The sequence below is a fragment of the Kockovaella imperatae genome (assembly GCF_002102565.1).
Source record: "Kockovaella imperatae strain NRRL Y-17943 chromosome Unknown BD324scaffold_16, whole genome shotgun sequence".
Lineage (NCBI taxonomy): Eukaryota > Fungi > Basidiomycota > Tremellomycetes > Tremellales > Cuniculitremaceae > Kockovaella > Kockovaella imperatae.
In genome coordinates, this window is record NW_019028956.1 from 403,290 (window position 1) to 423,626 (window position 20,337).

A 20,337-nucleotide genomic window follows, 5' to 3' on the forward strand; every position below is an offset into this window, starting at 1 on the left:
TATAAGTATGATCACGCACAGATATCATACTCCCCATGCTCATTGGGACCTCTACTATCACTCATCTTGAGCCCCGAGCAGCTCGTCTGCCAGCTCTTTGAGTGTCAGACACGTAACAAAAAGAGAGACGAAGTCCACAAAGGCCAGTTGTAATTTTGGAATGAATAGTAGTACTCAACGTCATTTTTGACTTTCTACATCTTCTCGCATTCCCCGCTGCACCTCCTTGCCACCGGGCATTAGACTTGACTCATCATGGGCTCGATGCAGTCCCTATCTCTGCAGGATCCCCCCAATGCCAATGAGACCTTGATCAATTCAGATGCCTCCACGCAGCCTCCGACCGCCGCAAATGCCGTCCAAGCTCCAGTACCATCGCCAGCGTCAGCGCCGTCACCGACCACTCCGGTCACTCGGCCTCCGCGTGTTCCACCCACTACGCCCTCCCTACCATCCATTGCACGCTCGCTTTTCCCACCGAAGTTTGTCTCTGCAGTCTCGGATCTGCTATACAATAGCAAGTCAGACGCCTATGTGCCGTCGCGCCAGGATATCTTGGAAACTCACGACCTCCTCCTGGGAACAGGATTGCCACCCGAACTCATCCCTTTGATTCTCGAATACGCGGCATATTACTCGGAGTCAAACGTCAGTTTGGCAAGAAACGTAGCCTTAGCTGCTGGAGCACGGAATCCGAGAGTGAGACCAGGCCTGGGTGGTCAGTGGAGGAACGGGCAAGAGCTGGATCTTCAAGAAGAGATTGACGTCGAGGACGCGGGCCTGACCGACGAACCTGGTGCGCTTTGGTACCTCGTCTCGCAGCCTATCGGCTATCGACAGGAGGAGGATCGCCTGAGGGCAGAAGATCCGCCTTCAGATCTAGAATTGGTGTCAGACTCATCTGGCGGAGACGCAGGCGGTGCTTCCAAGTCTTGGATCAGAAAAATTGTGGTTCACACGATGTCTAAAGATCAAGGATGGTCCAGCTCGAGTCAAGAGCACTATGGTGAGTTTTAAGTTTCAGAGTTGGGATCTCACTCCGCTCCCATATAGGCACGTATGAGCAGTCCTATACCTGGTTTGAGCTATCATTACTGCGGAACGGCAAGGACGTTGAAGGTTCAAGAATAGACTTTCAACACAACGTACACGGTCAGTAGAGTGTCGTGCGAGGTGGCTTCGTGAAGCTCAACATTTGCGGCAGCCGGACAGTATTTTAAGGAACACGTCAACACCTTTGAACCCGATCACAAGCTTCTTGCCATGGCCAAGCCCGGTGATAGAGTTGTGCTCTGGGCAAGAGCACAGTTTCCGGTAAGCCTCTTGTGCAGCGATCCTTTTCCGTCCATAGCTAACAAATTCCAGGGCTGGGTCAATCACATAAGGTCTGTATCCCCGCGCTTGGTATCTGAGTATGCTGAACAAGCCTTCGCAGGAGCGCCTCCATAGCGATAACGGAGTCACCTTTCCCTCCTCAGCTCTAGACTCAAACCCCATTCACATGATGCCAGACCGTTGGATCCTTTGCGTGTTCTCATGCCCTTTGTATAGTCAATCATTTTGTACATACTTATCATCCAATACCCGTTGCAACCTCGATCGACCGGAACCTCGTTCCGAGTTGCCGAAAAGCGATTGCCAAGATGTTCCATTCTGTAGCCAGTTGATTGTCGAGATGTCTGCGACAGAGCCTCGAAATGCCAATATCCTCCAGCTATCTAACAGCCTCAGAGACGATCGCTCTGGCCGCCAAAGATGAATTGAGCATTCTTCAGCTTGCTCGAGATCACATTGCAAGGTTCGAGCAACGAGATCCAGCAGTCCGCGCATGGGAACATTATGATCGCGAGAGAATACTAAAAGAAGCGGCTCGACTTGATAGTCTCCCAAAGGAGAAGAGGGGTCCTCTTTTTGGTGCGACGCTGGGTGTCAAAGATGTCATGAGTGAGCTCGATGTCGTATGTCCTGCATGACTTGTGGCTAACCGGGACAGATACGTTGGGTGCGTGTCAACTCTCCGCTCCGCTGAAGGTGCAGATATGCCCACCACATATGGGTCAAAGGCATATCAAGGCCATCGACCTGGATCCGACGCGCCATTGGTCCACGTCTTACGGAATGCTGGAGTCTTGATACTGGGCAAGACGGTGAGCCAAATGGAAGAAGACCGGGAGATACAAGCTGAGCTGGATGATAGGTGACTACCGAGTTCGCCAGTACAATGGACAATGTACCTACCTTGAATCCGTACGATGCCTCACGTACACCAGGAGGATCATCTTCTGGATCAGGAGCCGCTGTCAGGGATTTTCAGTGCCAGCTAGCCTTAGGTACACAGACCGGAGGTGAGCCCGAGGCTCATTAGGCAAATCATAGCGTAGTTCGAAGTGCTGAGCAAAACCAAGGTAGCATGGTTCGCCCTGCCTCTTTCAACGGAATCTTCTGCATCAAGCCTACGTGAGTAATTGTCGTGAGTCTGGCTGAGCCTGGGGCTAGCTGGAACTCTATATCGAGGGACGGAATCAAGGTGTCTTCATTGATTCTCGATACACCGGGGCTCTACGCTCGATCACTCACGGACCTTCAGCTATTGCTGAAGGTTCTCAATGTGCACGACGACGTTCCACCACCGATGCTCCCAAAGCCGCTCTCTGACTGCCGGTTCGCATACGTAAAGACTGTAGTATGGGATAGCGAAGGCCAACCCTCCAGAGAGGTTGAACGAGCTTGGGCAAAATCTCGTCAGCTCCTGGAAGAGGCAGGCGCTCATGTGGAAGACCTCGATCTGGGACAAGACTTCGAGAATATCGTGAACGGGAGGCACGCCGATATCATGTCTTGGGATGCCGGTCTAAACTTTTACAACGAGTATGAGGATCCCGTCAACCGTCGACACCTCGCTCAGATGCTCGTGGAAAAGGTTGAAGCTAGATCGGCCATCAGCCAGAAACAATATCTGCACGCTTTGGACAGTATCCCAGCCCTAAGACCACGATTTGATGCGATCGCAGAGCAGTATGATGCTATCGTGACCCCTTCAGTACCCGGGGAAGCACCACAGGGGACTAAAACCGGAACACACATCTTCAACGCCATGTGGACCGTTCTGCATGTTCCTTGTGTCAATGTGCCAGGTTTTGCGGGAGAGAACGGTATGCCTGTGGGTTTGACACTGGTGGGACCGAGGTGAGTCATGCGTGAAAACTCGTATGTAGTCTATCTATCAACTGATCCCCTCAGGTTCCATGATGAGAGGCTCTTGACGGTCAGCAGGTCCGTCGCCCATGTGTGGCTACACGCCGATGCCACCGAGCTCCGTCCTCTACCGGTACCGGAGGGAGTGAAGATGCTTCAGATCTGATGCATCTGGCTCGATCGACAGTTCTGTTTAAGCCATTACAACTTCTGACCGGGACCCCTTTATTGGTGCCACGACGGCAGACCCAAAGACTCTCGACGCTCCTTTCCGTCGTGGGCAAAGTACGGCTTCTCACCAATGGAGACCGCGCGGTCGCCAACGCGCAATGACCTGCCATAGTCAAAGGTGGCCTAAATTCATCAGTATCTGCAATGACTTCTGATTGATCAAGGACCGACAGTGTGATAATTGGATCTATTGTCCCAGATGGCAACATCACCTATTCCCGGCTTGTTGTTGGTTGACCAGCGGAATCGCACTTGAAGATCATGATTCTCTGATACCAGGCTCTAAGATCATTGTTAGCTCTGGTAATAAAGTCGACTTCAAGATGACTCACAAAGAGGTAGTTCAGGACGAGATCCGATTCGTCTTTGGTGATGCCCAAGATCCGACGGGTGAATCCTTTGTTCACGAAAACGCTCTTCAGGCCAGTGACGGGGTCTTATCTTGTTAGCGGTGCCTTCTGACTTGGTCTCAGATCCACTCACTGACACGAATGACAGGGTGTACAGCTGACAGGTCTCCGCCCTTGTTTGCAGGACTGCCTCTTTCACCCTCTCGTAAGTCTATGCCGTAGTTCTTGGCTGCGTCTTTGAAGAAAGAAGCCTCATGCAGGGCCTCGAGACCTTCAAGGTACTTTGCGAAGGGGGGTGAAAGGCGTGAGTAGACTTCGTATCCGCTTGCCCAGAGTGTGTCTCCGCCACCCGCGTCGGGGTTTGTGTGAATCTTGGCAAGGCATAAGCAGGGGAGCGAGCGAATGAGTGGCATGCGAGATTCCTTACCTTCAATATCGCATAATCGCTCGGGACAGGTTCGAAGGTGATATCCGCGTGCCAGCCAACGGACGCTAGCTTTGAGCGATCCCCACGACTGTACTCAGACTGCCTCTTGCTAGTGATGCTGTGGCATCTCAGCTGAGATGCCTGACTCGACTCACATGCTGATCTGATCGCCTTTGGGGGATGTATCTTCTGTTGTAGGGTGGATATGCAAGGTGGATGTACTTGGTTTTCCGGTTAACTGTGGCATATTGCATCAATCTCGGCGTGACGTAGAAAGTGATCTGCTCACTACACCGAGAGCATCGACCAGTTCCTTCTCTTGCTCTGCAGTTATGTCTTGACCCCGGAAAAACACTACCCCTCGTTGAGAGACTGAGCTCGGTAAGCAAGGCAGTCTAAAAAAGCACAAAGTTACTGACCTTGTACAGCCAAATCCTTCAACAACACATCCTTGTCGGCCGAATTTAGGATATCAGACAACTGGATGTCCTTGTATTCTGAACCAATGACCGGAGTCACGTCAAATGACTCGTACTTGTTCAGCGAACCGTTCCTTTGTAGAGGAGTAGGATGGGCTCGAAGAGCGATGGATCCCTTGACATGCGAGTCGTGCCGCGTCTGTGTCTGAGCTTGTGTGGCAGTCATTTTCACGGCTTTGCTGGAGTAGATGCTGGCAGCTCCTTCTACCTCAAGAGTCTTTTATACCCGAGCCTCATCGGTGTTCAGCAACTCGTAGGACGAAGCCGAAGGCATTGTGACGTGATCATTGCTCATGCTGGGCTAAGCGTTACATGCTCTGAGATCTCGCTCCTACCGTCCACATTCACCTCCATTTCCCCCATCACCCATCATCACGCCTTCATTTTCGCTTCCGGTGTATTATCTTATCGGCAAAGTGGCGGATTTACGCACTACTGTATCATTTTACTCAACAGACTAGTGGCGGGTGGAATGGAGCAATGCGCACGCCATTCTGATCATGCACGGAATGTGTCCTGTAGCATCTGCGGGATCTCGGACTAGAGAGCGATACTGTGAGCCGCAGTACTCATCTGCAAGGAGGAGAGCGGTCAGAAATACATAGATCTGCTATCCGCCTTCAGAATCCGAGACGGAGGGGTACTTGTGAAGCTTTCGAAGAACATTTGGTTTTGTCGGATCACGTACAGTATGTCGTATGTCTGTCGCCATCGTGAATGCCCGGGGCATTCCATCATTGTTACCGACTCGGCTTGTTCTTTCGATGTGTAAAGTGCTCTCAGACTGACGTATATGAGTCTCAGGGTGTTGTTCCGTAGCTCAGTGCTACTGTATTCCAATTTACCATGTCAAAGGAAGGAGAGTTGGTCAATCTTTCTGCCACCCGCGCGGCCCCCTCTGATGACGGCAAGGACGTATTTACAGATACCTCCAGTAGTGAGGATGAGGGCGAAGACTTGCAACAGCTCTACAGACAAGTGTTGAGAGATCGTTCGGCATCAGAACAGGATTTATTCATAGAGGAACTGGTATATACCAAGGAAGAGGAGGGTAAAGTCATTCGAAAGCTGGATACAAGGCTTTTCACAGCGGTCCTACTGTCGACTTTTGTCCTGAACATCGTGAGTGTCTCTGTACATAGTGAAGCCCTTCCTATTTTGACAATCACTCAGGACCGCACCAATATCTCGAATGCTATTTCTGCGGGTCTACCTCAGGACCTCGGCTTCACGATCAACACTGTCAACACTGCTAAGCGAGTCAAAACATTTCGCCAAGAACTGCACGTCGCTGACACTTTCCACAGTCAGGTGTATGCTGTGATATTCACCATCGCGACCCTCTTTGGAGCCGTTGTTGGGAAGTTCGTCGGCCCCCACCGATACATGTGAGCATTTTTCATGCAAAAGACCGCCACTAATGCTGTCCACGCTTCAGACCATTAGCCATGTTCTCATGGGGAATGTAGGTGACATGCGAGTGAGCCTTGTTTGAAATCTTGTTGACCTCCTGGTCTAGCGTCACACTCGCACACGCAGCAATCACGAATGAGGCTGGATACTTTCTCGTCAGATCCTTTATTGTGAGTCACGAAGCCGACTGTAATATGTAAATCTGACGATCTCGCAGGCACTGACCGAAGGAGGTGTCATCCCCGCCACATTGGTCTACCTGGGAACATTTTACAAATCAGATGAACTGGTCACTCGATTGTCCTGGTTTTGGGGGATCCAAGCGGTAGCATCGGCAGTTAGCGGTATCATGGCGAGTGGATTACTGAGGCTGCACGGTGTCAGAGGCCTGTATGGCTGGAAGTGGGTGTCAACTCGCACTGAACATTTCCACAAGCCATTGATCCATTTGTGGCAGGTGGCTCTTCCTTGTTGACGGAGCTTTGACGTTGACTGTGGCTGTGTGGCTATGGTTTTACCTTCCTGGAAGTGTTGCCACTACAGCAGGGGGACTACGGACAATTAGCAGGACAGAGGGTTGGTTCGATGAACGTCAACAGAGCATCGCTGTCACTCGGACTATTCGAGATGATCCGAACAAACTCAAGTACTTGACCACTCGAGTGACATTGTACGATATTAAAGATGCCTTGACGGATCGTCATGTCTGGGCGCACTTGATCCTTACCAGTGAGTTTATCATGAAGAGGCTCCCCCCTGACGCTCTTCAAAGTGATCGGTCTGACTCCCGGAGCACCTCTAGGAACATATCTGCCCACCGTCATCAAAAGTTTCAAATATTCCGTCTTTGCTGCCAATGCTCTCACCGCGCCTGTGTACATTCTTCAATGTATATCCATGGTTCTCATGGGCTGGCACTCTGATAAGACCAAGGAGAGAGGTCTACATGGATTGTTCGGCGCCACTTGGTTCTTGGTGGGATTCGTCATTCTTCGCGTCTTACCTGAGGATGCACCCCGAGGTGCAAAATACGCCGGAGCACTTATCGCTGGCAGCTGGCCTCAGACTCACAGCTTGAACATTGGTACGCTAGGCTCTATCTCCAGCTAGCCGTAAGATCACTGCTGATGGGTCTCAGGCTGGATGACGGAAAACACCGCAGGCGTGGCGAAACGGACGGTCGCCAGTGGAGCCATCATTGGCGCAGCTAACATTTATGCCGTCTGGGCCAGTCAGGTGAGCCGGTGGAGCTCTGTATCTGCGTGCCAGGACAAGATTCTCATACCGTTCAGATCTATCGTGCAGACGACTCGCCTCAGTACAAAAGAGGAAACGATATCAACATTGCCTTTTGTGGCGCGGCCATCATCCTGTGGATACTCATCAAGCTCGATTATAAACGAACCAATAGGAAACGAGTACAAAGGTGGCAGAGTCTGCCACCGATGGAAAAGCAAGAGGTGGCTCAGAGAGCAGAGCTGGAGGGAAGCAGGAGTCTTCTGTTCAAGTCAGTCAATCTTGCGTCACTCGAGTCATCAGCTGACGGCGTCTACAGATTCGTACATTGAGGTGCTCGTACAGAGATTGCTGCCAAGAGTTTGTGCTATTGATAAGCGATGTAGTACACGGAAGTGAATACATGACTATCCCTGAACCTAGTGCGGATACATTGAACGCCGACTCAGCCAAAAGCAGATTGCTCGAGGTCTATACGTATGCATAGATTATAAAATACGGCAACTGGAGAGTCTACCCACCTCTATTCTGCACTCGGCGCAGAGCATTCTTCTCCCTCTCTTTGGCTTTTCCTTTGTACATTTTACTCAAGACACCTTCGTCCTCAAAGGATTTTGCGAGCTCTTTGACACTAGGACTCGGAATACGACCTCTGGGGATAGATATGGGCACAGAAACAGAAGAAGAAGGCGATAATCTAGTTGTAGAGGGCGTCTCGAACAGATTACGAATGGGTTCAGCCCGTTTTGACAAATCGGGATAAAGTGGTGGGTACAGTGATTTGGTTCTTATGGTAGGTGTTGATGACGTAGCAGACAAAGTGACAGGGGAGGATCCATATATGCCTGCTGGGTCATTGGGTCCGGTGGAGTCGGTAGCGACAGATGGCTTCTGAAGGTGCAGAGGCGGGGGCTTTGGCTTTGGCGAGCGAGGCATGGCTCCCGGCACAGGCAACGCAGGCGACCAAGCGGGTGAAGAAGGATGAGCAGGTTGGAACCGACTCGGTGTCGAGTCGGTGATTGTTGAAGTCCTGACTTGCTTCACGGGTTGCACTTGGGATGGAGCCGTGATCGAAGGCGGGTCGACAGATTGCTCTCCGACGGCTTGCTGTAGGGTCAGACTAGATGACACAGGAGTAGTTGCATTGTCCTCCTTGACTCCAGCGCTCTTCTCCGAACGGGCGACTGTGAACGATGAACCCCAGATGGAACCGAAGAGTCTGCGGATCGTGCTGGGCGGAACGATCGCGATTGAGTTGTCTGTCGCCTCTTGCCGTCTTGGGGTCTCCAGGTTCGTTCGCTGTCGCTTACTGGAGTGAGCGTCAAGCCTAGCATCGGCACCGCCGCCTTTGCGTCGTGACTGTCGCCTCTCGATCGCCTCGACTCTGAGTCGGATGAGGGTCCTGACATCGATCAGCCTTTCATCCAGCCATAGAGCTGCTGACTCACGATGACCAATCCCCGTCAGATCCTTCAGCGCACTCGAGTTCTAGAAAGCGTTGAACAACTCTTCCAATGTCCCATTCCTTGTTCTTTGCAGATGGCGCACCAAACTTGGCAGCAGCCCAGCCTAGCCAGCCGGGTGGTGACACATTAGCACCACCTTGATCCTGAGACCACGCCAATTTCTCCGCTCGATACACCTTTTCCAGCCGCTTCCACTCCTTCACTCCCCAGGGCCGGTCGGATCCCATTGTAGATCGAAGGGACGTCTTTGCAACGATCCGATCAGCCTCAGGCATCGCTTCTGACATTTTGCGCTTGCGAGGTGTCCTGGCCCATCCTCCAGGTAATAGCATCTCGCTAGCATCGCTCGAGTACCCATTGTCCATATCCCTAGCCATGCTGAGGCCTCTGGACCGGTGTCGGCTGTTGGCAACAATCTCCAATTCGGCTTCGTGAAGGAGTTCTTCTTCGCTCAAGTGACGTGATAACTCGATACTCTCAAAATAGGGTGATTCAAACGGTCTCGGAGTCCGATGTATACGTCGCGTTGTAGAGGTTGATGGTGTAAGAGGCAGCGGGATAGAGGCGGCAGAAGGTGTGACTGGAAGAATCCCGTCCTGGATGTAGGCGTGGTTCTAGAGATGCATCAGTCCACAAGTACAGCTCAAGATCTGACCCACCATTTTCAGAATGGCTGCCGCTCTAGCAGCTGCCCTTGGATCAAGGGAAGACACTTCGACCAGTGAGCCGTGAACCTGGCTCCAAGTGGACATATCGCCCTGAGACGATGTGGCCATCTCATCGGCCAAAGAACGGAAAGACCGGGAACCGGGGGATCTTTCACCAGCTGAGGACGGCCCAGGAGCTGACAAAGATGCCGAGCGTCCACTTAGTCCAGACAGACCCAATGCTGAGGCAGATGCGGAGCCACATGCGGCGAGAACATCCCCCTCGTTGACATCCTCTGGTTGAGTGGCAATTTCTGCTACTGCAGACCGTGCAGTCTGACATTCCTCGAGCATTGACACTCCGACGACATCCCGTATCGGATCTGACGGAAGTCTGCTCCCCGCTTCAACCGTGAGCTTCTCCGGAGATGAGCTAGCTGACGCAGTGATGTAATTGGACAGTCGAGAAGGGTGCTTGACTCGACTGGCCAGCACCAGCTCGAGGGATGGACCTTTCGGAGAGTTGTTTCGAGGAAACCTCAAGACCGGAGGAAGAGGTCTTTCTCGACCAGATTGGCTGGGAGGCATGAAGGGCGAGGGAGTATCCATTGGCCCTATTGACGCGCCAGACTCGTCTGGACAGCTGATTGTCGCATCCCCGGAGCTGACATCGTTCGTTGCCACGCCGTCTGCCTCGGCGGACGATAGCGGAACAACGGGGGACTCGGCTGCAACGTCAGGCAAAGGGTCATGATGCAATGTGGGATCCAGATGTGGACCTCCATCTTGCGGATCGGTGAACATGCCAGACGAAGCAGGGAGAGCCGTCTCAGCAAACGCTGCGCCTCCCAGCAAGCTGATTGTCTGCGAAACGGGCTCGACTTTGATTACTCCTTTTGGGACCAATGTTAGGCATATCCTGTGTGTCTTCGCCTGGGCAGTAGGTGGATTCGAATCGCCTCTATCCGTAACATTGGACACAATTTCAGGTAGCGATGCAGGCGTTTCCGTAACTTGCAATAAGATATCAGCGGGTTCTGGGCCTGATTCTGGCAGCTTCCGACCAGTCTGGACCGGAGGGTTCGTCTCGAGAGGAGTCAGTCTAAAAGGCGAGGCAGGCCTGGTCGGTGACTTTTTGGACAACTCGGACTCGAAGGCGGCTTGAGTAGGTTCAGGGATGTGGCTGGCGACACTGTCCCGGTCCTCCACACCCCGTGATTCTTCGTGCTGATTGACAGCCGACGCGTCCACCACAGCAACCACATCCGTCTCCTCTCCTTCTTTCTCCTGAGTCATCTCCTCCTGCTCTCGCGTGGCTTCTTCTACGATATCTTCTGGCACATGCTGCTGCGCATCAATCTCCTCTTCTTTCCGAGACATAAGATTGTCCTCAATCTCAAGCTCCTGATATCCAAGTGCATCGGATTTCGTGGGATCAGCCGCTGGCGGAAGTTTGAAGCGGATGGCGTCGATGAGAGAAGCAACTGTGCGCCGAGAATATCGTGCCGGCTCATCCGTATCATCTTCGTCACTGCCCGCAATCGATCCCGCAATTGAATGGGCACTCGGAAGGATGGCGGATGGGTCGACGTTTGGTGAGCCAAAATCGGGTTTTGCCTGTCCGACTGAGATATCCCATTCGTCACTATTCGCTTCCATGGTCACGTCTCCAGATATACTGCCTGAGGGCTCGGAACCATCCTGACCATCTGAAGCCGCATCACGAACGATTGCAGAGTCTGGCATCTCTCGAAGCTTAGAAGATGCTTCAGGCTCCTCAATGCCAATCCCATCGATATCTTCTGCCAGCAGAGATCGGTCGATGGCATTCTGAATACCGTCATCGCTTGCGCTATCGTTGCAGATTTCTTGCTGCTCATTTATTCGGTCAGAAGTCTTGGTGGCCAGCTCGAACGTGAACGTGGATTTGGCAAGATCTCGTCGAGTTACGTACTGACGCTTGAAAGACAACATGGGTGTCGCCACTTTGAGGATGGGCGTCACAACGGGCGAGCTCGGATCGGTCGTAGGCCAAGCCCTTTTGGCTTCTGGTGTCAGATGAGCAGCAATGATGTCCTCGATGTTCTGGTCTTTCGGTGAATGCTCGGAACCAGGACAAGCGTGCTTCTCGCTGAAGTTGTCCTCTTCAACACCAATCAGGGATCTTGATATTCTATACCCTGGATTATCATCGTCCGAATTGTCTTGAACAATGATGCTGGTCTCGACATCGTCCACGCTTTCCAGAGAGTGACCTTGTTCCATAGGTGCTGATTCTGAACCTTGATCAGCTTGTACACGGAAGCTCGGGGAATTGGGGAGTTCCACTGGACCACTGATGCTTCGAGGTGTTTCGCTCCCGTCTCTTTCGCTGAGCTCGGAGACTAAGGCTACAGTGTCCACGGATGAAGGAAGGAGTCCGTGTGTTCCGACGCTGACAGCAGATTCGACCTGAGTGGATCCGATGGCAGGCGATGTCGAAGACATGCGTACCGGTGGCCCTGAGAGCCTCACCGGTGTCGAAGTCTTTCCATTCTTTCCAAGAGCGTGCAAGAATGTGTCTTCTCCAACGCAACGGTCATCAACCTCATTGTCCGAAGCGCCAGAGTCCCAACCATCAGCAGTATCGAATAACGGCATGTCGAATTCAGGAGCCTCGTCCATCGAGTCTTCAATTCTTGTCTTCGGATTTGTGTCTACCTCATGAGGAGGACTTGGGAAAAGGATGGGACGAGGCGTAGCGGACCGTCGAAGTAGTGATCGCGGTTTTGACCACGATCGAGTTTCCGACTGCCTTGAAGCGCTCGATCCGCGAAGCGATGCTGAGAGGATCTCTGAGGGTTGTTGGCTACCTAGTCTCTCGCGACTGGTGGTCATCAACTCCATTCTGCTTCTTTCAGAAAGCTCCAACCATCTGGCCGTCTCATCCCCATCAGGTCCTCGTAAGAGTAAAGGGTCCTCTCCAGGTTCGATGGGGATCCTCTGGGGTAGAATGGCGGATTTTCGCCTAGCACAGGACGATGAAACGGATAGCGGAGTCGTGGACTTTCGCCGGCCGCTCGCTACAGGCAAAGATTCACGTCGCTTGACTGTCTTGGCAGTATGCTTAGTGTATGAACTGTTTGCTGCCGACTGCCGAGGTTTACGTATCGCAGCTGGAGCGGTAGATGGTATGGGGCCTTTTCTGCTGCCTTTTACCTCCTGGGGAGTACTGACAGGTGACATTGTAGGTCGAGCCGATTGGCGTCTCTTGTTCTGTGCTGTCGCACTAGCTCGAGCTGTGGCGGAAACCTGGGAGGCGGTTTGTGGGGTGCTCAGAAGTCCTGACGCATGGGCGGGGGTAGCTGAGAATCGACTGATTGGCTTGCCAGCAGTGATGAAGGTGGAAGCGGAGTCTAACTTGGGCGACTTCTTGCTCCGAGGATTGGGAGATGGTTCGGAAGGGGAGTGCACATGTTGTTGGGGGCGCGGTGGGGAATAAATGGCTCTCGAGCGGACCTTGTGGCTGGGCTTGGAAGGTGGAGAGGAGGGCCCAGACTGTGATGAAGGAGGTGTTGGGAGACGTCGGAGTGCAGGATGAGGTATCGAGGTGGTCTCGAGTAGCGAGTGATCAGCCTGACAAGAATCAGTCTCCACATCGAATCAGAATCTCACGTTGCTTTGTTGACTGTTCAACGGTGTCATTAGTTTTCCTGGTCCCACGCGACTCGAGCGAACAAAAGAGCGCTCTGTGACGGATGATTGATCTGGCATGGGGAAAGGCTCCGGCGAGGAGATCCCGCTGAAGGATGAAGGAGGTTGGACATCCATCAGCATTGTCTCCTCTCCATCTTCCAATTGAAAGGAATGCGTTGTCTGATGATGAAATCGGCTTGACGAGGTGGCGACAGGACGGGGTGAGTTGGATTGAGCGGCTGACGAAGTTGGGTCGAGCTTGCCAGGCCTTGGCGTCCCACGAGGCTTGATGAACTTCCTCTTGGTCGACGGTGTCGCACTCATCCTGGTACCGAGGTTCGAAGGATCATGTATCTCTCCTAAAGCTGCTCGAGCAACCCTGGCCCTGACTCTCGGTTGCGAAGCTACCGGTAATTTTGATGTTGACCCCGAGGGAATCGGGACGGGTATCCGAGAGCTTCCCGTGGAAGGTCGAGGATGCGCAAAGATGGACTCGACAGATACCTCTCTCGCCATGATGGAAAGAGAAGAAATGAAGCTTCAAGCGCCAGAGCGTTCTTATAGTCCAAAAAGTGTGTCGAGGGGGTCAATTGTGTGCGTGCCTTGATGAGAGTGACGGCAGCAGGTAGCTCGACAGCGTGAGGTATGAGGTAGGTCGTGCAGACATGCTATTCAGCCAGATATTCCATGCAGACTAGAAGCTGTCATGGTCAAGGGACGTTGTTCGATAGTCTGTTCAGTGTGTCGAGTCCAATGTTGACCACCTTGGCTGCCCCATATACCGTATCCAATTAATGAAATCCCATTTTTCAACCCTGTTTCAACCCGGTCAAAGATCAAAACAAGTCACGTAGCTTTGGCTGGGGGGTCACCCATGCCGTAATAAAGTGCCACATCAGAGACATCAATGATAATGCCGATATCACCAAGTCTCGCCCCCCCCGCCTGCGGTTCTGAATAAATCACGTAATAATGGGATGATCAGTTGGGACGGTCCCTGCCGCCACGACGTACCTGAGGGACTAACTACCTTCTCCTTTTCCCCCGCTCGCTCTGCTGTCTTTCCTTCCTCCCCTCCCTGACGTCTGTCAACGAATACTGTCCAGACCATCCTATCAATCAAGCGATACACCATCGAGCCCCCCTCGCTGCGGTCGAGGGTGTTAGCCAGCATCTCATTCCCTTCCCATCTACACTCAGCTCATGCCGCAACCCGCGCTCAATCGTTCCCCGAATCAGTCCGCTGTATCGGCCTCAATGTCACCTCTTGACCGGCCCGGTTCGACAACATCGAATCCATCGAGTACGAAACCGCCTACGCCAGCCCCGTCCACAACACAAGCAGCTCCTTCAACCTCCAAGGGTAACAATGGTAACGCCGCTGCTGGGTCGTCGATCAACAGAGCTCCGTCTGCTTCTTCAGACTCCAAGTCGGACAAATATCCCGCCTGGTCTCCGTATCCTTGGGAAGTACGGATCCAGCGAGAGAGACAGTACTATCTGAAGCAAAAGGATGGTGGGTCAAGACCCTTGGGTCTAGAAAGCTAATGACCTATGTAGGCGCCTCTGCAGACGCGAACGACGCTCAGTTCCGTGTATCCCGAACTCCGTCCTCTAATGACGCGGGCGCGAAAGAAACAACGTCGGGCGATCCGGCCAATCGGACGCCTTCTGCATCACATCATCACCATCATCACCATCACCATGTTCACACGCATTCCGCACAGACTCCTGGCTCCGCAGGCTCTACACCAGCTGCTGGAGCATCAGCCGCGTCGACCCCCTCAGCAGTCGGTACAGCCGGATCATCCTCGGCTACCGCAGCCGGAGCACCAGGTGCTCGTCGACCAGAAAATACCACTCCCAATCCTGCAGGATTGGGAACTCGTTGGGGTTCAGCATATCCATTCTTCAACCCTAATCGTGAAGCGGAGCGTCAAATACAGCGAGAAAGGGAAATCCGGGCTGCTAGGGAGAGGGAGAGAGAGAGAGAAAGAGATAGGGAGAGAGAATTGGACAGGCAGAGAGTGGAAAGGGAGCGGTTGAGAGACCAAGCAGCAGAGAGCGAGCGAAGGAGAAAAGAGACCCAAACGTCTCCCAATGTCGGTCCGACATCCGGTCCCAATCCGTACCCTCGACCTTCATTGCCGCCCTCACCGACCGTCTCTCGGTCTCTCCCCGCGCCAAACCCAACGCAGTCCGGTCAATCTAGCATTTCTCCAGTGGCTACTCCAGGCGTCACAAGCTCATCCACCGCCCGAACGAGTATTACCTTGCCCGGTTTCAGCTCCCTTGGGAAACGAGCGCTCCCATCCCCTTTCGAACGGGAGAACAGGGATCGTTCCTCATCGACCGCAGGTGCATCAGACCAAGCGGGTCAAGTCAAGCATAATCGAACTCTGTCCAACTCGTCAACGACCGAGACCAAACCACCTCAACCTGGCGTGATCTCTCCCCGGAAATCCGGTGGCTCCGAGACTGGATCAGCTTGGAAGGGTTATCCCGGTGATCAGCGAAGGTCCGACCAGCTGTCGCAGCCTCAGCCTCAGCAGCAGCAGCAGCAGGGTGCAGCTCCACCGCAGCAGCCAGAGAGATCTCCGTTGGCTTCACCCACCATTTCGAACAAACCTCCTGTCACGGCTTCGAGCACTATGAATACTGCAGGCAGCAACGCGCAGGGTCAGTCCCGTCATTTCTCAGCTTACGGCTATTCGGCCCCATTTGGATTCGGTGGTAACTCGTACGGAGGAGCATATGGCAACTCGTGGCTTGAGCGGGAGCGTCAGAGACAAAGAGATCGCGATCAGAGAGAGAGGGAGCAGGAGAGGATCCGAGAACGAGAGAGATTGGAGAAGCTAGAAAAGGATCGAGCCGAGCGGGAAAAGCAGCAGCGTTTGGCGAATCCACCGCCGCCGACCGAATCTCGACAGTTTGGCCTCTACAATCCTGGAGGTCTTTACCGTATGCCTTACGAGCGCGTAGGGCAGTCCTCCTCGACAAATCAGTCACGTATCGAAGTCTTGAACGCACCGAATGCCGATCCGCAAGCAGCTGCTCGACCAGGGGAACCTGGGTCAAATCAAATCCCCACATCTCGAGAGTCTCGACCGTACTCTTACGCTGGCAAGAACGAGCCCGGAATACCCGCGGCCAACGCTGCAAGCGTGAAAGATCGAGAATACCATTATACGCCAAGGGACAAGCGATCGAGAATGGACGCGGCGATCGAAGAACAGGCCCATCGACGTGGATCATCGAACAAGACGAAACGTCGGAAAGAGGATGAGCGGGCTAGATCTCCACCCTCAGCATATCAAGCACCTGCACCGACTCGTCCGTTACCTCATCTTGCCAATCTGACTCGAGAGATCAAAGAGTATCCCGAAGTCACCTCGGCCCAGATTGAAAGCTGGCTCAAGACCATCCCGGATTTGACAGCTGTGAGATCAAGGCATATCTATGGGGGAGCCGATTGGCGTCTGGCAGGCGACCTCCCTGGTGATGCCACACTCGGCGATCTTATGGTCATTCAAATCAACGCGGCATTCCTGGGACCCTCTTGGGTCCTGAGAGGTGAAGACGGATGGGACACTGCGGATCCAGAAACGCCTGAAGATCTCGAACTATCCGAGGGCTTGAATCAACGGCAGATCTTCGGTACAGATGTCTATACCGATGACTCGGATCTTGGTCTCATTCTCATTCACGCTGGATGGCTCAAATGGAAGCATGAAGCAGCGATGGAAGTCGAAAAGACCGAAAGCAAAGCCAAGCCCTCGGATCAAGACTCTATCCTTGTCAGCGTCCGGCTGGCTCCACGTTTGGTACGGTACGTGTCGACGTTGCGGAACGGTATCGCTTCTCGCGGCTGGGGCAACGGGCATGATGGTCTGAGCATAGTCGTTGAAGGTGTGCAAAGATACAAGGTGAGCTCGCTATTGTCAGATACCAGAGCTGACTTGCGATCAGGCGTCGAGAAAGGCTCCAAACTCGCGAGCAAACCGAAAATTGAGAATGGCTGAGATGGCTATTCAGAGAGCGTCTGTCATGCGCGTAGCCGAGCCCTTAAAAGAGGCTCCACGGTACCTAAATGGAGTCCTGCCAAGCGTCGTGTTTGTTCGCGATGCGCCTTTGTAAGTAGTAATTTTGAGCCCTGGGCTCGATTCTTACACTGCTGCAGGATCAAGTACAACATCTCCGACCTTCGAGACTACTTGGAGATTCCCGACGCCGACGAGATGGACGCGCGTAGTCTTTGGACGCACGACCTTCACATGGAGAGCGAGGATGACGTGTGGGTGGCGCTGGATCTCCGAAGGGAACATTTGTTCATGATTTCTCAGCTACACTGTTAGTCTCGAAGATGATGCTCGGGCATCTGTGGCTCCCAAAATCCGTATCGAGCATTCCGACCGTCCTGGTCGCTTTGTCAAGAGCAATGGATCTGTCTCGGCAAAGAAAGCAACACTCGCCGAATCTCGATCCCCGGATGATCTCAGCTGGACTAAGGACGGGCTGCTGGTCAGATTAGACGGTGAGGCAGGAGTCTTGTGCGCTGTCGAAGCATACACATGGAAACGGCGAGCAGGAGTATCCCTGCTGGAGTCCATGGACACGACGGAGTAGACAGTAGCATGAAATGAGGAAATGGAAGTGGCTGCATTTTTCTCCGGATAAAGCGGCAAATGATTATTGCGTCATCCTGTTGATGATCGAAATGCTCCGAGGAGGAGGCATCCATATCCTTGCGTTCTTGCATCGAGTCCGCACACCTTTCCAATTCTCGACTGTGTCCCATCCTGTTGTCTACCATAGCGGCCTTTAATCGCCTGTATATACGTGTTCACATCCGGCCATCATTCTGCTGCATACCACAGGCCTGTCAATCGTCCACCATGTCCACCCCAATCTCAATACCCGACATTAGCAAGTCGACAGATTCAACAGACAAGGAATTGGTCATTCGTCAAGTGACCCCCGACATTGTCACCTTCTCGAAACCCTTCGTGAGCTTTAATCTTGAATACATCTGATCGGGATCGTAGAGTCGATTCGGGATGATTGCCATTGGAGGACGGTCGACGGCCATTCGCCTGCCCAGCACGGATATCTTCATTTATGTCTCGACGCCTCATTCACCAGCCACTGCAGAGACGATCCGCAATATGGGCGGAGAGGTCAAATGGCTAGTAACTCCGGATGGAGAGCATGGCATGTACATCGAGGAGTATACCAAGGCGTATCCCAAGGCTCAGTGAGTAGGGAGCTTGAGGCAGTCAAAAATCCTCGAACTCGCTAATGCATTGCAGACCTATTGGCGTCGAACGATTTGCCAAGAGCAAACCTCAGATCCAATGGGCTGGACTTTTTGGAGCTGGCGGAGAGACCAAGCAGTACGGATTTGAGCCTCACGTCAGTTGAAATTTATGACTGAATGAGGCATGATGATCCCCGTCTGACCTTGCAATGTCTCCAGATCACACTACTTCAATTCACCGCTCATCCCAACCATGAGCTCATGGCTGTTCACCACCCGTCTAAGACTCTCATACAAGGCGATATGCTTTTCAATCTGCCTCCAAAGGAGCAGTATTCTCGCGTTGGAATGCCTTTCTTTGTCAAGACCGCCGGTCATAAGATGAGTCCAGAGGAACATTTTCACGCTTCAACTATCAGCAAATTAGTCAAGGACAAGGCGTGAGTCTCCATCGTCATTCGTTCTGATCTTGTGCGTCAGCCTGGCCAAAAGAGAGTTGGAGCCTATCAACAAGCTCGAGTGGGACAGGATCATCCCATGTCACGGCGACGTCATTGAGACAGGAGGCAAGGAGGCATGGGCAAAAGTGTTCAATCAGTTTGAGTAGATGGCAATCGATGGCGTGATCAGGTCCAACAGTCAGTCCGTTTGTCACCTTAGCATGTCCAATCTATGTGTAGCCCTATGCAGAATGGCCAGTAACTGCCGAGGACTTTTCCACCGCCTCCTTCGAGGCTGATTTGACAATGCCAAACATGTGGACTAGGCCTTGAAGCGAAAAGATCATTGTTCATCGTATACATTGGGGCGCCACGAGTTGTGAAGACCCATCAATCTAATCTTTATCGAGCAAGGTTTACGATGTGGAACGCCGCGAGCGGGTTTCGGCAATAGTGACCCAGACTTGTGAATGGTAGAGGCAGTAGCTCGAGATGTGAATAAGTTAGCAAGGTCATGAGACACAGGAGCAAAAGCACAGATACGAGACCGAAGCACGGTTACTGGGGAAGCATCAGCATCAGCAAAGTTTGGAAGCGGATGGTCCTGTGGCTGATCTGGAGAGGGACCATCTGTCATCTGCGTTGCCCACACTCCTGTCCAGCGAGCTCGGCGTGAGGGCTTAACTTCGTCCTCAGACTTTCAGTCAGCGTACTGAAGGGAGTCCTAGTCAGCTTCTCACGGGTTTAAGTACCGAAACGAGGGGGGAGAATGAGTTTTGGACAAGAGTTGGCGGGGCCCGCTCGTTTTCCCTATGTCACACGACCTGGTCTCCCGACTGTCTCAGTCACTGATCATTCATGAACGCGTCTACTCGTATACGATCCTTGAGTCCCCTCCATCGTGTGTACTCACTTGAAGGAACAGCGACTTAATAATCCCCGTATCTCCTTCTGATTCTGGATGGAACATCATATGCTTCCGTTTGCCAGCCATAGTGACGATTCAGCCATGAAGGATACTTGACATCGCTTTCATCATCTGTAGGAGGTCAAAGGCTGTTAATACGCTTGTGACGCGGATCGAAACCGCTCACCTGAGGGGGAGTCTGGCTCAGGCGACGGTAACTTTCGCGTCGAATACCGAAGTCCCCTCGTTTTTAGCTTGCAGTACGCACGCTGCAGATTGTCGAACTCTTCAGAGTCATCAGAGTCAGCTTGAGTCCACTGCTCGTCCTCGAGACACATCAGTTCGGAGGCCAATGTCCGATCTTTATCGTCCCCTAGACCGGCGTTGAAGATATTGTTAAAGACATTCTGCCGACGTTCTTGAGAGGGAGCATATGCGCTACTCTGTAAGGTGGTTCTCGCTGAGAAAAATACATGAGCGAGCCGATCTGATCAGTCGGTAAGTCACCTCTCTCAGTCACACCGGCGACAGCTGCGTCCAGTCTGGAGCGGAGGGATTCGCGTTGCTTGCTCTCTGTCTCTGGGTCTAGACTCCGAGCTCTTGTCCATAGCGTG

General features: G+C 52.8%; 7 protein-coding genes across 7 annotated transcripts; 5 read left to right on the plus strand and 2 right to left on the minus strand.

Moving 5' to 3' along the window:
- Positions 1-5: 5 nt before the first annotated feature.
- BD324DRAFT_195136 (hypothetical protein) lies at positions 6-1,742 on the plus strand. Its single transcript, XM_022012149.1, has 7 exons — positions 6-374; positions 438-517; positions 587-1,006; positions 1,054-1,152; positions 1,205-1,314; positions 1,366-1,385; positions 1,436-1,742. Exons 1-7 carry the CDS (start codon positions 256-258, stop codon positions 1,482-1,484), a joined length of 897 nt encoding a protein of 298 aa, XP_021868357.1. The 5' UTR covers positions 6-255; the 3' UTR covers positions 1,485-1,742.
- On the plus strand, positions 1,592-3,603 carry BD324DRAFT_195026 (amidase signature domain-containing protein). Its single transcript, XM_022012148.1, has 7 exons — positions 1,592-1,944; positions 1,994-2,002; positions 2,038-2,147; positions 2,198-2,345; positions 2,406-2,457; positions 2,497-3,186; positions 3,241-3,603. Exons 1-7 carry the CDS (start codon positions 1,698-1,700, stop codon positions 3,359-3,361), a joined length of 1,377 nt encoding a protein of 458 aa, XP_021868358.1. The 5' UTR covers positions 1,592-1,697; the 3' UTR covers positions 3,362-3,603.
- BD324DRAFT_658108 (putative TfdA family taurine dioxygenase) lies at positions 3,239-5,001 on the minus strand. The gene is made up of 8 exons (XM_022018876.1): positions 4,623-5,001; positions 4,493-4,575; positions 4,359-4,441; positions 4,204-4,321; positions 3,910-4,147; positions 3,759-3,862; positions 3,598-3,708; positions 3,239-3,549 (listed from the first exon to the last, which is right to left on the minus strand). Exons 1-8 carry the CDS (start codon positions 4,846-4,848, stop codon positions 3,421-3,423), a joined length of 1,092 nt encoding a protein of 363 aa, XP_021868359.1. The 5' UTR covers positions 4,849-5,001; the 3' UTR covers positions 3,239-3,420.
- A 527-nt stretch (positions 5,002-5,528) lies between these two features.
- Positions 5,529-7,663, plus strand: BD324DRAFT_653761 (MFS general substrate transporter; the record flags this gene model as incomplete). Its single annotated transcript, XM_022018699.1, has 10 exons — positions 5,529-5,804; positions 5,856-6,070; positions 6,121-6,147; positions 6,202-6,265; positions 6,313-6,497; positions 6,553-6,824; positions 6,868-7,179; positions 7,234-7,331; positions 7,388-7,602; positions 7,651-7,663. The coding sequence occupies 10 exons, from the start codon at positions 5,529-5,531 to the stop codon at positions 7,661-7,663; spliced, it is 1,677 nt and encodes a 558-aa protein (XP_021868360.1).
- A 131-nt stretch (positions 7,664-7,794) lies between these two features.
- BD324DRAFT_658110 (hypothetical protein) lies at positions 7,795-13,941 on the minus strand. Its single transcript, XM_022018877.1, has 4 exons — positions 13,099-13,941; positions 9,457-13,059; positions 8,780-9,411; positions 7,795-8,733 (listed from the first exon to the last, which is right to left on the minus strand). Exons 1-4 carry the CDS (start codon positions 13,633-13,635, stop codon positions 7,845-7,847), a joined length of 5,661 nt encoding a protein of 1,886 aa, XP_021868361.1. The 5' UTR covers positions 13,636-13,941; the 3' UTR covers positions 7,795-7,844.
- Positions 13,942-14,127: 186 nt separating this feature from the next.
- On the plus strand, positions 14,128-17,870 carry BD324DRAFT_638273 (hypothetical protein). Its single transcript, XM_022017096.1, has 5 exons — positions 14,128-14,635; positions 14,680-17,045; positions 17,089-17,252; positions 17,300-17,413; positions 17,463-17,870. The coding sequence occupies exons 1-5, from the start codon at positions 14,323-14,325 to the stop codon at positions 17,743-17,745; spliced, it is 3,240 nt and encodes a 1,079-aa protein (XP_021868362.1). The 5' UTR covers positions 14,128-14,322; the 3' UTR covers positions 17,746-17,870.
- BD324DRAFT_638279 (hypothetical protein) lies at positions 17,871-19,161 on the plus strand. The gene is made up of 5 exons (XM_022017097.1): positions 17,871-18,125; positions 18,165-18,373; positions 18,429-18,531; positions 18,596-18,816; positions 18,857-19,161. Exons 1-5 carry the CDS (start codon positions 18,015-18,017, stop codon positions 18,981-18,983), a joined length of 771 nt encoding a protein of 256 aa, XP_021868363.1. The 5' UTR covers positions 17,871-18,014; the 3' UTR covers positions 18,984-19,161.
- The last annotated feature ends 1,176 nt before the right edge of the window (positions 19,162-20,337 follow it).